This window comes from Cherax quadricarinatus, chromosome 53 (genome assembly GCF_038502225.1).
Source record: "Cherax quadricarinatus isolate ZL_2023a chromosome 53, ASM3850222v1, whole genome shotgun sequence".
NCBI classification, from domain to species: Eukaryota; Metazoa; Arthropoda; class Malacostraca; order Decapoda; family Parastacidae; genus Cherax; species Cherax quadricarinatus.
The window spans coordinates 28,817,129-28,832,831 of record NC_091344.1 but is presented as its reverse complement, the minus strand read 5'-3'; the positions used below and the strand labels follow the sequence as shown (position 1 = coordinate 28,832,831).

General features: G+C 39.3%; 1 protein-coding gene across 2 annotated transcripts in view; it reads left to right on the top strand.

The window, feature by feature from the left end:
- Positions 1 to 15,115, top strand: part of LOC128692434 (uncharacterized) — a 67,942-nt gene extending 52,827 nt beyond the window's left edge. For both annotated transcript variants that reach the window (XM_070096512.1, XM_070096511.1), the window contains 5 exons: positions 3,792 to 3,963; positions 4,954 to 5,038; positions 11,307 to 11,462; positions 13,247 to 13,382; positions 14,749 to 15,115. In XM_070096512.1, coding sequence (XP_069952613.1) covers positions 3,792 to 3,963; positions 4,954 to 5,038; positions 11,307 to 11,462; positions 13,247 to 13,382; positions 14,749 to 14,957 — 758 coding nt within the window. In that variant the 3' untranslated portion in view covers positions 14,958 to 15,115. The remainder of the gene's footprint in view (positions 1 to 3,791; positions 3,964 to 4,953; positions 5,039 to 11,306; positions 11,463 to 13,246; positions 13,383 to 14,748) is intronic.
- Positions 15,116 to 15,703: the final 588 nt, after the last annotated feature.

Below are 15,703 nucleotides of genomic sequence, written 5' to 3'. Positions count from 1 at the left end.
TCCTAAATCTTTTTCGCAATCCGTAATATTAAGATCTACATTATTTAGTTTATATGTGGCATGGTTATTGTCCTGTCCAACATTTAGAACTTTGCATTTGTCTATATTAAACTGCATCTGCCACTTCTCCGACCACTGCATCAGTCTATTCAAATCTTCCTGGAGTGCTCGAATGTCCTCGTCAGAATGAATTCGACGGCCTATTTTGGTGTCATCGGCAAACTTGCCGATGTCGCTCTTTATGCCCTCATCTATGTCGTTTATGTAGATTGTGAACAGCAGGGGGCCCAACACTGACCCCTGTGGAACACCGCTCGTGACACTTCCCCACTCTGATTTCTCCCCATTTATGCAAACTCTCTGCTGCCTATTTGTCAACCATGCCTCTATCCAGGAAAAAATTTCTCCTCCTATTCCATGTGCTTTAATTTTCCTCAACAGTCTCTGATGTGGGACCCTGTCAAAAGCCTTACTGAAGTCCATATACACAATATCATATTCATTACCATGATCTACCTCCTCAAATACCTTAGTGAAAAAAGTTAATAAATTCGTAAGGCAGGAACGCCCCTTTGTAAAACCATGCTGAGATTCGTTGATTAATTTATGCTTTTCAAGGTGGCTACGAACTGCCTCGGCAATTATTGATTCCATAAATTTTCCCACTATGGAGGTCAGGCTTATTGGTCTATAGTTCGAAGCTAAGGACCTGTCACCTGTTTTGAAAATAGGTATCACATTTGCCATTTTCCACTTATCTGGCACCATGCCAGTTTGTAGTGATATGTTGAAAAGATTAGCCAAAGGTGTGCTAAGCTCCTCTTTACATTCCTTTAGAACCCTTGCATACAGTTCATCAGGGCCTGGGGATTTGTTAGGTTTTAATTTATCTATTTGCCTAAGGACCATGTCACTTGTGACCCTAATAGTGCACAGTTTATTATCGTCCTGTTCTACATAATTTATCATTACTGGAATATCGCTGGTATCCTCCTGTGTAAAAACTGAGAGGAAGTATGTGTTAAAAATTCTACACATTTCCTTATCACTGTCAGTGAGCTGACCCGAGGAACTTTTGAGTGGGCTGGACTGCACCTCACTGCTGGTAGCCGTTGCTACCTCCCCAACTACAGCCTCCTCACAGCGAGAGACAGACTGCACCTCACTTGAAGCCTCATTCCCCACAACTCCAGCCACCTCACACTCTCTCCCAGACCCATTGAAGTGGTCCTTCAGCCTCCTAATCTCCTCCTGGAGAAGCAAGACCTCCTCCTTCAACTCTCCAACCTCAATTTTTAAAACACTGCAGAAGCAAGCCATGCTTTGTAACCGTCCACACTAATCCCCAAAGCAGCTCAGGGTCTGTGACCTCACGTGACGACTGACCACTGACGACTGACGACTGACCACTGACGACTGACTGACCACTGACGAAAGGAATTTCAATTATCTTATAGTCTAAATGACAAGCAAATTCTCGAGTGTCCAGATAAGTGCCTACGAACTTTAGCATTCATTGTTTACGCCGAGAAAAGCCAAGATATGTTCTGCTCCCTCATGTCAGGACCATTTTAACTTTAAGGTGTTAGGAATGAATGACTTGAAGTTCATGGTTGAAAGACAAGGTTCATGAAGACTGAAGTATTATTAATTGTATGAAGCGCTAAACAAGTCTGGATCATTTAACATGACTAATGGAAACTCTATACTTCGTCCTCTAATCATGAGATAAACACACTACAGAACTGTATTCGCCAGAATGCAGAAACCAAAGGGCATTTTCAGCAGTGTAAACAGAGAATGTATGAATGAATGAATTCAAAACGCTGTTTCCCACTAAATATCGTAGCGAAATTATAAGTTGATGAGAATCTCATCATCTGTCGCAGTTAAATAGAAGTTGATGCGTATGTGTAATTTTGATAATTGTAATAAACCAAGTTTATTAGTGTATATCATAAAGACAATAATAATTTAGAAGCTAACTCTCTGTTCGAAGGTAATAAATAACCCAAACCCAGCAATGATGTAAGAATACACAACTCATGGGGTGAAAGGTTCAGTAGGAATTAGGTCCCTTGACTCAAAGATTCGGAGGTACTTCACCCCTTTCCGGATAAAATGTGGTTACACCCCAATCCCTCCCATTCCCTAGGTGCTGTGCGACCCTCAAAAATTTAGTGATTACCCATGGATATAGTAATAGTTATATATAGTACGTGGTATATCCAGGCGCCACATCCTTCACGTATAGTTAACAAGGTGGTATTCCCATGAGATCACAAGTGCTTCACAGTCAGTTGTTGTCGGAGGAAACCGATTAAACACCAGTTCAAGAATATTTTGAGTTTGTAATTAAATGTTCATGGGGAAGCGTTAAACCTTCTAGGACTACTTTCTCAGATCAAGAGCCCTACATATCCATCAAGACCCTCCTCTTCCCCATTCTTTCAAGGGCCTGTTGAGTTACACCTGCCAGCTGACTGCTGCTGCTGTGAGATACGATGTCTTTTGTCTTATAAGACATGCCAGTACAGATGTAATTTTAAAAGGATAAGTGGGTTTACATCTGTACAGTGAGCATAGATGTGTCATCTGGGTTTATAATCGTTAATCTAACAATCATTGTCTGAGGCGACTATTTCTTTCCCTTGATAACTGTTGCCAAGAGAGAAATTATTTACAGTCCATGAAATTTTTAGGCTAGTAGAAAGCAGGCTAGCCATAGCGAATTATTTTATATTAAATAACAAGCGTCAAGCCCATTTGGTGCATACAGCGCCTGGGAGATGTCAGTACTCAGGTTCCATATTCACTGAGACTGGAAGATGTCAGTACTCAGGTTCCATATTCACTGAGACTGGAAGAGGTCAGTACTCAGGTTCCATATATATATATATATATATATATATATATATATATATATATATATATATATATATATGCAAAACAACCACTCTGAAAGAATAGAGAAATTCCAAGCGCTTTCGTGACTACTCACATTATCAAGGAACTATGAAAGTAAAGCATCCAAGGAAGCTATATAAGGGGTCGGCCAGCACCTCACTATCAGATCCCACAACGGTTAAACACGTGACGCGCGGCGAGCCAACTTGGACAGGTCCTTTGCAAAACTCACCCCCAAGCTATTTATTTGTCCAGTGGTGATGAATGGTTTGAAAAACCGACAAGTTGAAGATTGAGACACTTATGCAGCATATGGAAATCTTTATCCAGTGTATTATTAAATTTAATAATACACTGGACAAATAAATAGCTTGGGGGTGAGTTTTGCAAAGGACCTGTCCAAGTTGGCTCGCCGCGCGTCACGTGTTTAACCGTTGTGGGATCTGATAGTGAGGTGCTGGCCGACCCCTTATATAGCTTCCTTGGATGCTTCACTTTCATAGTTCCTTGATAATGTGAGTAGTCACGAAAGCGCTTGGAATTTCTCTATTCTTTCAGAGTGGTTGTTTTGCATATTTTGAAATCACCTGTTTACTGTGATCTTATTGCATATATATATATATATATATATATATATATATATATATATATATATATATATATATATATATATATATATATATATATATATATATATATATATATATATCAGGTATATATATATATATATATATATATATATATATATATATATATATATATATATATATATATATATATATATATATATAATTTCAAGGATATCAAGAGTAAAGGACTCTGTACTAAGTAGTAAATACATGAGAATGTGATATGCCTCTCGCTCTGATACTTAACTCCTGCAGTGTGTGGTAAGCGGCCCAGGTACAGAAGTCTCGGTGCAAGCAATCCGCTGAACAGGAAGCAACAACCACAATGGCCTTGGCTGGCTGCTGTCATCATCAACGGGAATCATGGCTGCACGGCCACCGTCATCACTCACGACTATGTTCTCTCAGCTGCTCACTGCCTCACCAGGTAATGAACCTTAATTAAAGCTCACGCCGAATTATTTGATGCTCATGCTCGAGCATCTCTGCTAGTCCTTCCTTCTTGGAAAAGAATGACCGTACAGTTTCTGGAGCAATTTACTTGTAGTTCACCAAATGGAAACAGAAACTAAGCTATATTTCGGTGACTGGTAGACCATTGTCTGAACGCGAGGCCTTGAGAATGATCCAGAACAGACCGATACGTTTAGTTTTTAATTCCAGTTCATAGATTAATTTTGAACCTTTCTTTCTTTCCACTGATTCAACACATCTCAATTACGACTTTTCAATAAAAATTTTAATATTTTCATTTTTTCTAATCACCGTTATTATTATTATTATTATTATTATTATTATTATTATTATTATTATTATTATTATTATTATTATTATTATTATTATTATTATTATTATTATAAGTAGTAGTAGTAGAAAGTTTATTGTTATTAGAATAATAATTTTATCATTTTTTTTTCTGAAGAGAATCGCTAAACCCAGCAGAGTTATGCATCCCTTGGGAACTAGGAGGGGACCCAAGGAGTGGGAGAATTACTCCAGTTCTTTGGATCAAGAACTTCATGGCTGCACGAGTACATGAGCAAAGACATACGATTTGATACAGCAGCAGTAGTATTTAAAATCAGGATTTTTTTTTTTTTTGGAGTAATATTTGCAGTATTTTATACCTTGGATGCAAATTGCATATTGCAGACAATAGTTAAGAAAAGACTCGTTGCAGAAGCTTTTATTGAAAGAAAAGTTTAGTCTGAAACGATTTCTTTTTAACTTTATATATTGTGTATAAACCGATTACTTTTTTTTTTTTTTTTGAGTTGTCTTCATTACACTTAATTTTTTTATTTGCTTGCTCTAGCCACTGCAATACACACACACACACACACACACACACACACACACACACACACACACACACACACACACACACACACTTACTGATTTTATTTTCTGGCGACAGATCACAGGCGTCCAGTCAGGCAGTGAATGCAGAAGACATCAGAGTACAACACATCCAGACCAACGGACAACTCGTTACGTCATATGTGAGTTTTGGAAAGTCTGGGAATTTCAGTGATGTCTCTAAATACTACCGTTCAGCTTATCTTTCAAGCAAAAAAATGTATTTGAGGCTAAGAAAGAAACTGGGGAATAAGACACATGTGCAACACTTTGAGCTCATTAGAGACGATTAGTCCACCAAGAAGTTATATTAATTTTTATGGAGAGATGAAAAACGAGATTTAATATTTTAAAAGAGGAAGGGTGTAAGTAGTAGTGGGAATTATATGCAGTGATGAGGTAGTAGTAGTAATAGTTGTTGTTGTAGTAGCAACAATACCAGTGATATTACATGTCAGTAGATGGTGACATTTCAGTGGATATTCGTTTGTGATTTATCTGATTGTTGTGTCGTTACGTTTTATGGTTGTTGAGTCAAGACCTTCAGAGTCATTAAACTCCCCGTGCTTTGTACTATGGTTTTAAATGCATTAATAAGCAAAAATTCAAAATATCTGCATTTTTTATTTTTTATATTTGTGGTGATTTGGGCCTTGACCCAATTTATAAAGCCGTAACGGCTTGATAAAGCTTTTGAAGAGCGAAGCGTTACCGCAATAAATTGTCACATTAGTTGCGCTTGTGTCCTTTTGCTTAACATGTTGTTGCTGCCGCTACTACTACTACAGTACTACTACTACCACTAAATACTACTACCATAACTAGTAGTAGTAGTTGTGGTAGTAGTATTTAGTACTACTAATACTACTAACACTACTAATACTGGTGACGTGTACTTAGCTCAGTGAGGACGTTAGTGTACTCTCCTTGGATTGAACCAAGATGCCCTCCATCGAGCAACTTTACCGGCAGCTCAAGGAAGAATTGAGGGTAGCGAAGATGAACATACGGTGATTGACTGAAGAAAACAAGAGGATTCGTAGCAGTCCTCCTGTTCTAGGTCCTCAGGTCAAGAAGGGAAACTGGACAGTGGCTGGACAGCATGGAACGAAGTTGACGATCAAGAAGACGAATGGAAAGGTAGAAACGATGAAGAAGAAAGAGACTGCTGTGGAAACTGTTGTGGAAACATCTAATGCATTCTCTGTGCTACCCGACGAATGTGAGTCGACTACTGGAAACGTCAGGACGAACGACAACGAGGAAGGTAAGAATATTGTTGGGGATAGCCAGGTTAGATATATGGATAGGGCATTCTGCTTGAAGAACAGGAGTAGGAGACAGAGGGTATGCTTTCCAGGGGCTGGGATGGAGGATATTTTTAGCCTGCTTGACAACATCATGTACGGTAATGGGATCAATCCTATTATATGCCTCAGTGCTGGAGGCAATGATGTAGGCAAGTGAAGAAGTGAGGATTTAGTTAGAAGGTTCAAGACAGCAATAGACATAATTAGGAAGAAGGGGGGGCACCCTGCTATATGTGCCATTTTGCCAAGAAGGGGTGTTGGAAATGAATGGTTGTCCAGAGCAATTGATATCAATTGTTGGCTGGATAAACACTGTAAGGATAATGCAATTCAATATATTGATAACTGGGACAACTTCTATGGCCTTAATGACATATATGCAAGGGATGGGGTTCACTTATCCAGGGCAGGTGTGGGTTTTCTTGCTAACTCAGTTGAGGGGGTTGTTAGGACTTTAAACTAGGATTAGTTAGAGGTATGGGTTTACATATGATTAATAATGAGTATGGATATATTGACTTATGCTCTGATATTAAGAATCTTAATAGTAACTGTCATGGAGTAACTCTGGGTAATGATAATTTCAGAAATTGTGTAAAAACAAAGATGAATAGGAAAAATGTGCAGAAGAAAAAAATTATGATGGTATTTTATGCTAACAGTCGAAGTGCAAGAAATAAGATTAATGAACTACGTTTGGTAGCATGTGCTGGGAACTTTGATGTCATTTCATTAACTGAAACCTGGTATGATTTAAAGAGTCGAGATATGATTGCTGAGTGTAATATTCAAGGGTTTAAGTTGTTCCATGTGGATAGATGTAATGGGAAGGGGGGAGGAGTTGCATTATATATTCGAGAAAATATTAATTGTTGCATAAATAAGGTATAAAAATAGAAGGAACAGAAACAGAAGCTGTTTGGGTAGAGTTTGTAGAAGGTCAAGAAAAACTAATTCTAGGTGTAATATACCGACCTCCAGGCTTGGATCACGATAGAGGGACACCTTTTTGGGACGAAATTGTTAGGGCTTCAAGACACAATAACATAGTGATAGTAGGGGATTTTAACTTTAGTCAAATTGACTGGAATTCTTTGACAGGTAATCTAGAGTCCAGTGACTTTATGGAAACAGTTCAGGACTGTTTTCTAAAGCAGTGTGTAGCAAATCCTACAAGGGGTAATTATTTGCTAGACCTAATCTTGTCAAATAAGGAAACACTCCTAAAGAATCTGGAGATCACTGAAGATCTTGCCGCAAGTGATCACAAATCCATCACTTTTAGCATTAACTGGGAATGCAAGAATAATGATAATACAGTAAAAATCCCTGATTTTCGTTCTGCCGATTATATTGGACTAAGGGAACACCTGTCTAATCTCGATTGGGGTTATCTAGCTAATGATTTTATTCATGATGATCATATTTTTAATTATGAAGGGATCTGCATTTCTGATCTTTTTCTTAATAATGTACACCGTGCTCAGAGTATATACATTCCCCAGAGAGAAATTAGGTCTAATAATAACGATCCCAAATGGATTAACAGAAGGCTAAAGCATCTATTAGGGGAGAAAAGGGGAATTTATAGGCGCATCATAAGAGGAGAGGTTAACCTTACTGACCAATATGTCCAGCTTAAAAGAGAAGTAAAAAAGGGGATTAGAAAGGCTAAATGTGACTATGAAATTAGAGTTGCTAGTGAATCAAAGACTAATTCAAAGGGGTTCTTTCAGGTGTATAGGACGAAGGGAAAGGAAAAAGTAGGACCTCTGAAAATTGGGAATGGACAGCTGACGGATAACGAACTGGAAATGAGTTCTTTATTTAATGACTATTTTTTGTCAGTTTTTACACAGGAAGATGTAAATGAGATTCCAGTAATTAACAATTATTTAGTTCCTGATGAATTTAAATTAACTAATATTACTGTCACGAGGGACATGGTTATTAAACAGCTAGACAAACTGAAACAAAATAAATCCCCGGGACCCGATAAGTTGTTTTCCAGGGTACTTAAGAAATGCATGATGGAGCTCAGTCAATCATTATCGAGTGTGTTTAATGCGTCCATCCTTACCGGTGTTGTCCAGAGTTGTGGAAGATGGCTAACGTGGTTCCTATATTCAAATCAAGGGATATGTTCACTCCTTCAAATTACCGTCCAATAAGCCTGATATCTATAGTGGGCAAGTTATTAGAACCAATTATAGCTGACATTATTAGAAGTCACCTTGAATCTCAGCATGGATTCACGAGAGGTCGTTCCTGCCTGACAAATTTACTGACGTACTTCAATAGAACATTTGAGGCAGTTGACAGTGATAAAGAATATGTTATTGTTTATTTGGATTTTAGTAAAGCCTTCGATAGAGTACCTCACAAGAGACTCTTAAGAAAAGTGGCAGCTCATGGTATAGGAGGTAAAGTTCTAGCATGGATAGAGGCATGGCTTACCAATAGAAAGCAGAGAGTTACCATAAATGGGGTGAAATCTGAATGGGGATTAGTCACTAGCGGCTTTCCACAAGGATCAGTTTTAGGCCCTCTCTTGTTCATAATTTACATTAATGACCTTGATGAAGGGATTACGAGTGACATGAGTAAATTTGCTGATGATACAAAGATAGGTCGTATAATTCATTCTGAGGAGGATATCAATGAACTCCAGGACGATTTGGACAAATTAATGTCTTGGTCTGAAAAATGGCAGATGAAGTTCAGTGTGGATAAGTGTAAGGTACTAGTCCGTGGTATTGAAAAAAAAACTCGAAGCTATAATCTATGTGAAGTAGAGCTTGATCATACAGAATGTGAAAAACACTTAAGAGTCATGGTAAGCAGAAATCTAAAGCCAAGACAGCAGTGCCTTAGTGTGCGCAATAAGGCTAACTGATTACTTGGATTTATCTCAAGAAGTGGTAAATTAGACATATGTGCAACTCTTGGGTATCTTTATTGAGGAAACGTTTTGCCACACATTGGCTTCATCAGTCCATACACAGGAGAAGCTTGAAGAACAGGAGAAGAATGAGGTAATCAGTCCCTCAACCTTGAGTCGATGTGGTCAGTCCATCTATCTTGAATAGAATACAGCATATGTGTCGAGAAGTAGCTTATATACCGTAGACAGGCGAGGTGCAGCAGACGTAGGTCCAGCACCTACGTCTGCTGCATCACCTACGACTGCTGCACCTCTCCTACCTTCAGTTTATAAGCTCCTTCTCCGCTCATATGCCGTATTCTACTCAAGATTGATGGACTGACCACATCGACTCACTGTTACCTCATAAGCTTCTCTGTGTATGGACTTCTCGAAACGCTTAATGAAGACACCTAAGAGTTGCACATGTGTCTAATTTATCACCACTACATCAGTGCACATCAACCAGACTACTGAAGAATTGAGACACTTATGCAACACATGGGAATCTTTATTGAAGAAACGTTTGACATCACAATACGTAATCAGTCCCTCAACCTGGATTCGAGGTTCAGTCCATCACTCTAGTAATGCAGCATACCAGAGAGGTGGCTTATATACTGCGGTGAGAAGCAGGAGGAGGCGGGATCTTAGTCCTCACTAATGTAAGTGTCATCGTCCTTGGGCAAGCAAGTCTTTGTACCAAGATTCCATGATGTTGTGACACTGCAACATCATGGAATCTTGGTACAAAGAACGCTTGCCTTTGGACGATGACCTACTTACATTAGTGGCGTCCCACTAAGATCCCGCCTCCTTTCAACTCATTCACCGCAGTATAAAGCCACCTCTCTGGCCCTATGCTGCCTTATTACAAGAGTGATGGACTGAACACATCGAATCCAGGTTGAGGGACTGATTACCTCATACTTCTACTCTCCTTACCCATTTCTACTTTGTATTGGACTGATGAAGCCACTGTGTGGCGAAACGTTTCTTCAATAAAGATTCCCATGTGTTGCATAAGTGTCTCAATTCTTCAACTTGTCGGTTTTCAAAACCATTCATCACAACCAGACTACTACTACCTCTTCTGGTCCCCTACATTTTAAATCTCCTTTCTCATATCTGTCTATTAGATTAACAAAGCTACCCTTCCCGCTCCCCCTTGCAAATTTTTCTTATTCACCAACTTGCTGGTATTAAATATCTCTGATTAAATTTTAAGAAATAATCTTTACTCAGAAACGATGTCATTTCATCCAGAAATATACTTCTTCCCTTCCACCTTTATAAATCTTCATATGTTTTCCTCCTTGTAAACCCACTGGAGCATGACTCACGAAATCGTAATGACACGATTGCAAATAAACCATACCCCGGCCGGGATTGAACCCGCGGTCAGAGAGTCTCAAAACTCCAGCCCGTCGCGTTAGCCACTGGACCAGCTAGCCACAATAAGATTCGTCCAACTAGGTATATTTCTACACCATAGGAGCTGGACGGTAGGTAGGACGGGCTGGAGTTTTGAGACTCTCTGACCGCGGGTTCAATCCCGGCCGGGGTATGGTTTTTTTCCACTGGAGCATGTCCTTATATACCATCAAATATTCGCCTCTGCTTTTTTTACAGGTATGTCTCACTGTCTGCCTTCGAAATAATTTATTATATCCCTTTTGTAATTCCCAATGCTTTATTTTATTAATAATACTCCCCTGGTCTGTTTCTCACCCAAGTGATCAGATACTCACGTAGGTAAATATACTGATTTTCAAACAGGGTTGTCGATGCGTGGTACAATCTGCCGAGTTGGGTGATGGAAGCTAATACCTTGGATAGCTTTAAGAGACTGGACAAATATATAATGAAAAGAGCCTGGTTTGATTAGTACCTGAGGTACTGTAGCAAATTCTTTTGTAGCTTGCGGTAAAGGTTGAATAAATATGTGGGTGGGAATGGGTGGTTTTGATAATCTCTGCCTTGAATGGGCCAGTAGGCCTGCTGCAGTGCTCCACCATTCTTACGTTCCTCCCTCATACGTATTATACAGCAGTTTCTTTTATGGGTAATTACTCACCCGCTTCTCCTCAAGGGTATTTTATCGGTGTTTATGTTCCTGCTTTGTTCATTATTCACCTGATTCCTTATTAGGTAATCCTTCACATGTTTTCTGGCCAGATTAGCAGTGTGCATCTGTTTCCGGATTACAAACCAGGACGGAGACCTTCTAATGACGTATCTCTGCTTCGCTTGAAGAATGCAATCACCTTCTCCTACCATATACAGCCGGCTTGTGTCTTAACCCAAGACTTTCCTGGTGAAAAAACAGCTGTTGTAAGTAGTAGTATTATTATTGGCACTATCAGGGAACATGGAAAATGATGGTATAAACCTTGATAATAAATACCGACAAGTTGGTTTAGAAAGACACGTAAGCAAACACTATGACATATTTTTTAGAAAACGTTTCGGTCCTGGGACCTTGATCACTTCTATCATACAGAGGCAGAAAGACATTATATATATAGGCGGAGAGTGAGGTGTGAGTGACGCCTCACAGTAGAACGTAACACGGGAAACTACAAAATTTCAAAAACATTGGCATACATGATACTCAAGCACCACCAACCCAACAACACAGGAGTCACATGATATCATCGTCTACCTGTCCTCATCTCAACATGACATTCTTCAGGTCACCGAGCGCCACTCACACCTCACTCTCCGCCTATATATATAATGTCTTTCTACCTCTGTATGTTAGAAGTGATCAAGGTCTCAGGACCGAAACGTTTTCTAATAAATATGTCATAGTGTTTGCTTACGTGTCTTTCTAAACCAACATGGAAAATGAACACAAATGCAGTAAGAATATTAAAATGGTATAAAACACCGACAGGTTGTTAGGTAAGACACATAAAGATACCTAACTATTCCACATGTCTTACCAACAAATGCTGTATAATGTAATAAAGAATCGCATTATACAACATTTATCTTACTTTTTCCACCGTGTCGGTATTTTATACCTTTTATCTCCATCAGGGAACATAATACGTACTCTACTTTCTAGAGACAGCTTTTATTTTTATTATATGCTTACTTTTGCTATGTATATCCTCATTATTCTGCAAGAACCAAGTTTAAAAGTGAATTGACAGTCAGTTTTATATTCGTAAGACTGACCGAAAACTTTCCTCTCGAATTATTAAATCATTTTCCAAGGACGATGGTGACTCCGGAGAAGGAAACTCATCGACATGACTTACTCGAGGGTTATTGTACCAGAAGTGATGGGATATTACAGTTTAAGTGACCTTCTGAATCGCAACATTCATATCCATCTTTCAGAGCATAAGCACATATATATATGTATGATTTTAATAATCAGGATTATTTTTCATATATTTCCAGACAGAGAAACCAGTGCAAAATGAATTCACCTTATATCTATAGCAGCACATAAAATACTGTTTTTTTATTTACATTACAAACGTTCGAATAGAAGTGCAAATGAGTACAAAGAACTCATCAAAATTTTCATTGGTACTCTCAGAGAAGAGCAATGTAACTAAGCAAGAAAATAAATAAAAGTTTTGCTCTGCCGGATTATTCTAAGATGACTAGAATTTATAACGACGAGTTAGCCAAGTTTTTTTTTTTTTTTTTTTTTTTTTTTATTCACCGGTACTCTCCCGGCCCGGGTCTTTTCCAAGTAGTGGTGACCCGGCCTTGGCTCCCTATCTGGGGAGTGTCTCCCATGGGAGGAGGCACAAGTACCTCCTCATCTTTGGGACCAAGTGTCCCCAGGCCTAGCCACATTCCCCGCCCTCACGGGGCTTTGTAAAAACTGCAGCATCTATATAGCGAGCTGCTGACGTTGTTGAAGATAAAATACAAGGTGCAGAAAAAACTTTGATCGGAACATCACATGGCTCTGAGTACAACTTTAACAAATAATTATATGCTAAAGCTGTGCAGAGCGAAAAATAATGTTCAAATAAAGACTGGTTCTATTTTTTTCTTCTCATGAAATGCATAAATTTTAATGCAATTACATTATAACAAATCTGTAAATTTAAGGAAATTTTTTTATATACGTTGTTTTTCCTGGGCAGACATTTAAGCATCAGAGCGGAGATTACAATTGGGATGTAATTCTTCAGCAACACGACTCTCGGTGTGATTCTGCGCACAGCGCGTGTTCCAGAGCTACCAACATTGACTCCAACCAGTTCTGCGCAAATGATATTGGTAGGAAAAACAATGTTTATTGAATCTTGTTGAGAGAAACAACTTTAGATATTTTTCAGTGATATTTTCAAGTCTCATCATGTGAAAGCAGGGTTCCTCAGAGTGGTCAATAGACCCCAAAGGGTAGATGGGATTATCGAAGGGGTCGATAAATGGCTGTGGGTCAGTAAATGTCTGGGGAAGAGCTCTGCGTTGTGTATCTGTGAAGTTCCATCATCCTCCTTGTCTCTCTCATCTCTCCTACCAAGTATCAGTGTCCTTGTTGACGCTCATCAGATGAATCCTTTCCATTAATGATATCAACAGTTTCAGTAAAGAAGAGTATGTTAAATCTTATATTTTTCACAATTTAAATATTACCTATATTTTATGAAATCATCATTATTATTATTGTTATTATTATTATTATTATTATTATTAGTAGTAGTAGTAGTAGTAGTAGTAGTAGTAGTAGTAGTTTCGGGGTCGACGAACAGTCTAAAACTTCATGAAGGTGTCGATGAGTTGAAGAGTCTTGGGACTCCTAACTTAAAGTACTAGGATAGTCTTCCAAGTACGTGTTTTGTGGGGTTCAAATTAAGCGTTTGTTTCAGGGGGAGTAGTTGAGTGACAGGCGAGGAAAAGAAAGGAAAGGAAACCTTGTGGAAAACTCTGAATGAAAGGAGAGTGCATGGAAAAGGAGAGGAATCAATACTTGAAAGGGGTAGAGGAAACCTGGAAGGGAAAAAGATTGACTGAAATTGAAACCTGAGAAAAGAGGAATGGACCTCGAAAGGGAAGGGAGGGGAGGGGAAGACCAGTAATGGTATGGGAGGAGCAGGAAGGAAAGGGGAAGAACCGGAAGGGGTCGGGAGGGAGGGGAGGGGAAGACTAGTAATGGTATGGGAGGAGCAGGAAGGAAAGGGGAAGAACCGGAACGGGTGGGGAGGGAGGGGTGGGAAAATACCAGTTAATGATGCAAATTGGACGTTTCAGTCCGATTTGCATCATTAACTGGTCACACAGAGAAGCGTAAAGGAAAGAAAGAATATATACGAGAGTGGGGGAAGGGGGTGGAAGAGGAAAAAGAGGTAGTGGTAGCTAGTAGTGGTAGATGTAGTACATCAGTGATGGAGGTGGCAATAAGGAAGCAGTAGTTGTAATTAAAAATGGGGCAGAGAGTGGAGTACTAGCGAAGAAATAGTATTAGTAATAGTTGAGGTAGTCTAAGAAACAATAGTCACGATATTATGCCTTTTTTTAATCTTTAATCTAAGCTCTTTCTCCAAAATAAACTCAGATTTTGTAATAGTGTATTAACAAATTAATTGACAGGTATAGCATTTCAATAATTTCTATCCTTAATCAACCAACATTTTACTGACAGTGTCCGAGAGATTCTTAGAGGAAGGATCATCGGGAGGACCTTACCTAGTGAACGTTGGAACTCGTGCTCAGGATCAGTGGGTGGTTGCTGGCCTGGTAACTTTCCACACCCAGGACACCTGTGGGAAACCACTCACTATCTTCACCTCCCTGGTCAACTTCTGGCCTTGGATCTCCCAATGTGTGCACGAAGGAAAGTGTACAACTTAGCATGATCACTTAATTCATCCTGTGATTAGAATTTTAACTGGTATGATTTTGTGATATTCTTTTAAAGTTACTATGTAAATATTATTATAATATACTTCAAGATTCTGATGATGGATGAAAATTCGTCAGTAACGTCAATAAATAAATCGGATAAATAATGAAGACGGCATTCTTTACACACACACACACACACACACACACACACACACACACACACACACACACACACACACACACACACACTGTTATACAGCCACATAAGGAGGAAAACTACAGTCAAGGACCAGGTAATCAGGCTAGGGAAGGAAGGAGGAGAGGCAACAAGAAATGACCGTGTAGTATGTGAGGAACTCAACAAGAGATTCAAAGAAGTGTTCACGGAGGAGACAGAAGGGGCTCCAGAAAGACGGAGAGATGGGGCACACCGCCAAGTGCTGGACACAGTACACACAACCGAGGGGGAAGTGAAGAAGAGGCTTCTGAGTGAGCTAGATACCTCAAAGGCAATGGGGCCAGATAACATCTCCCCATGGGTCCTGAGAGAGAGGCGCTATGTGTACCCCTAACAATATTCAATACATCTATCGAAACAGGGAGATTGCCTGAGGCATGGAAGACAGCAAATGTAGTCCCAATCTTTAAAAAAGGAGACAGACATGAAGCACTGAACTATAGACCAGTGTCACTGACATGTATAGTATGCAAAGTCATGGAGAAGATTATCAGGAGAAGAGTGGTGGAACACC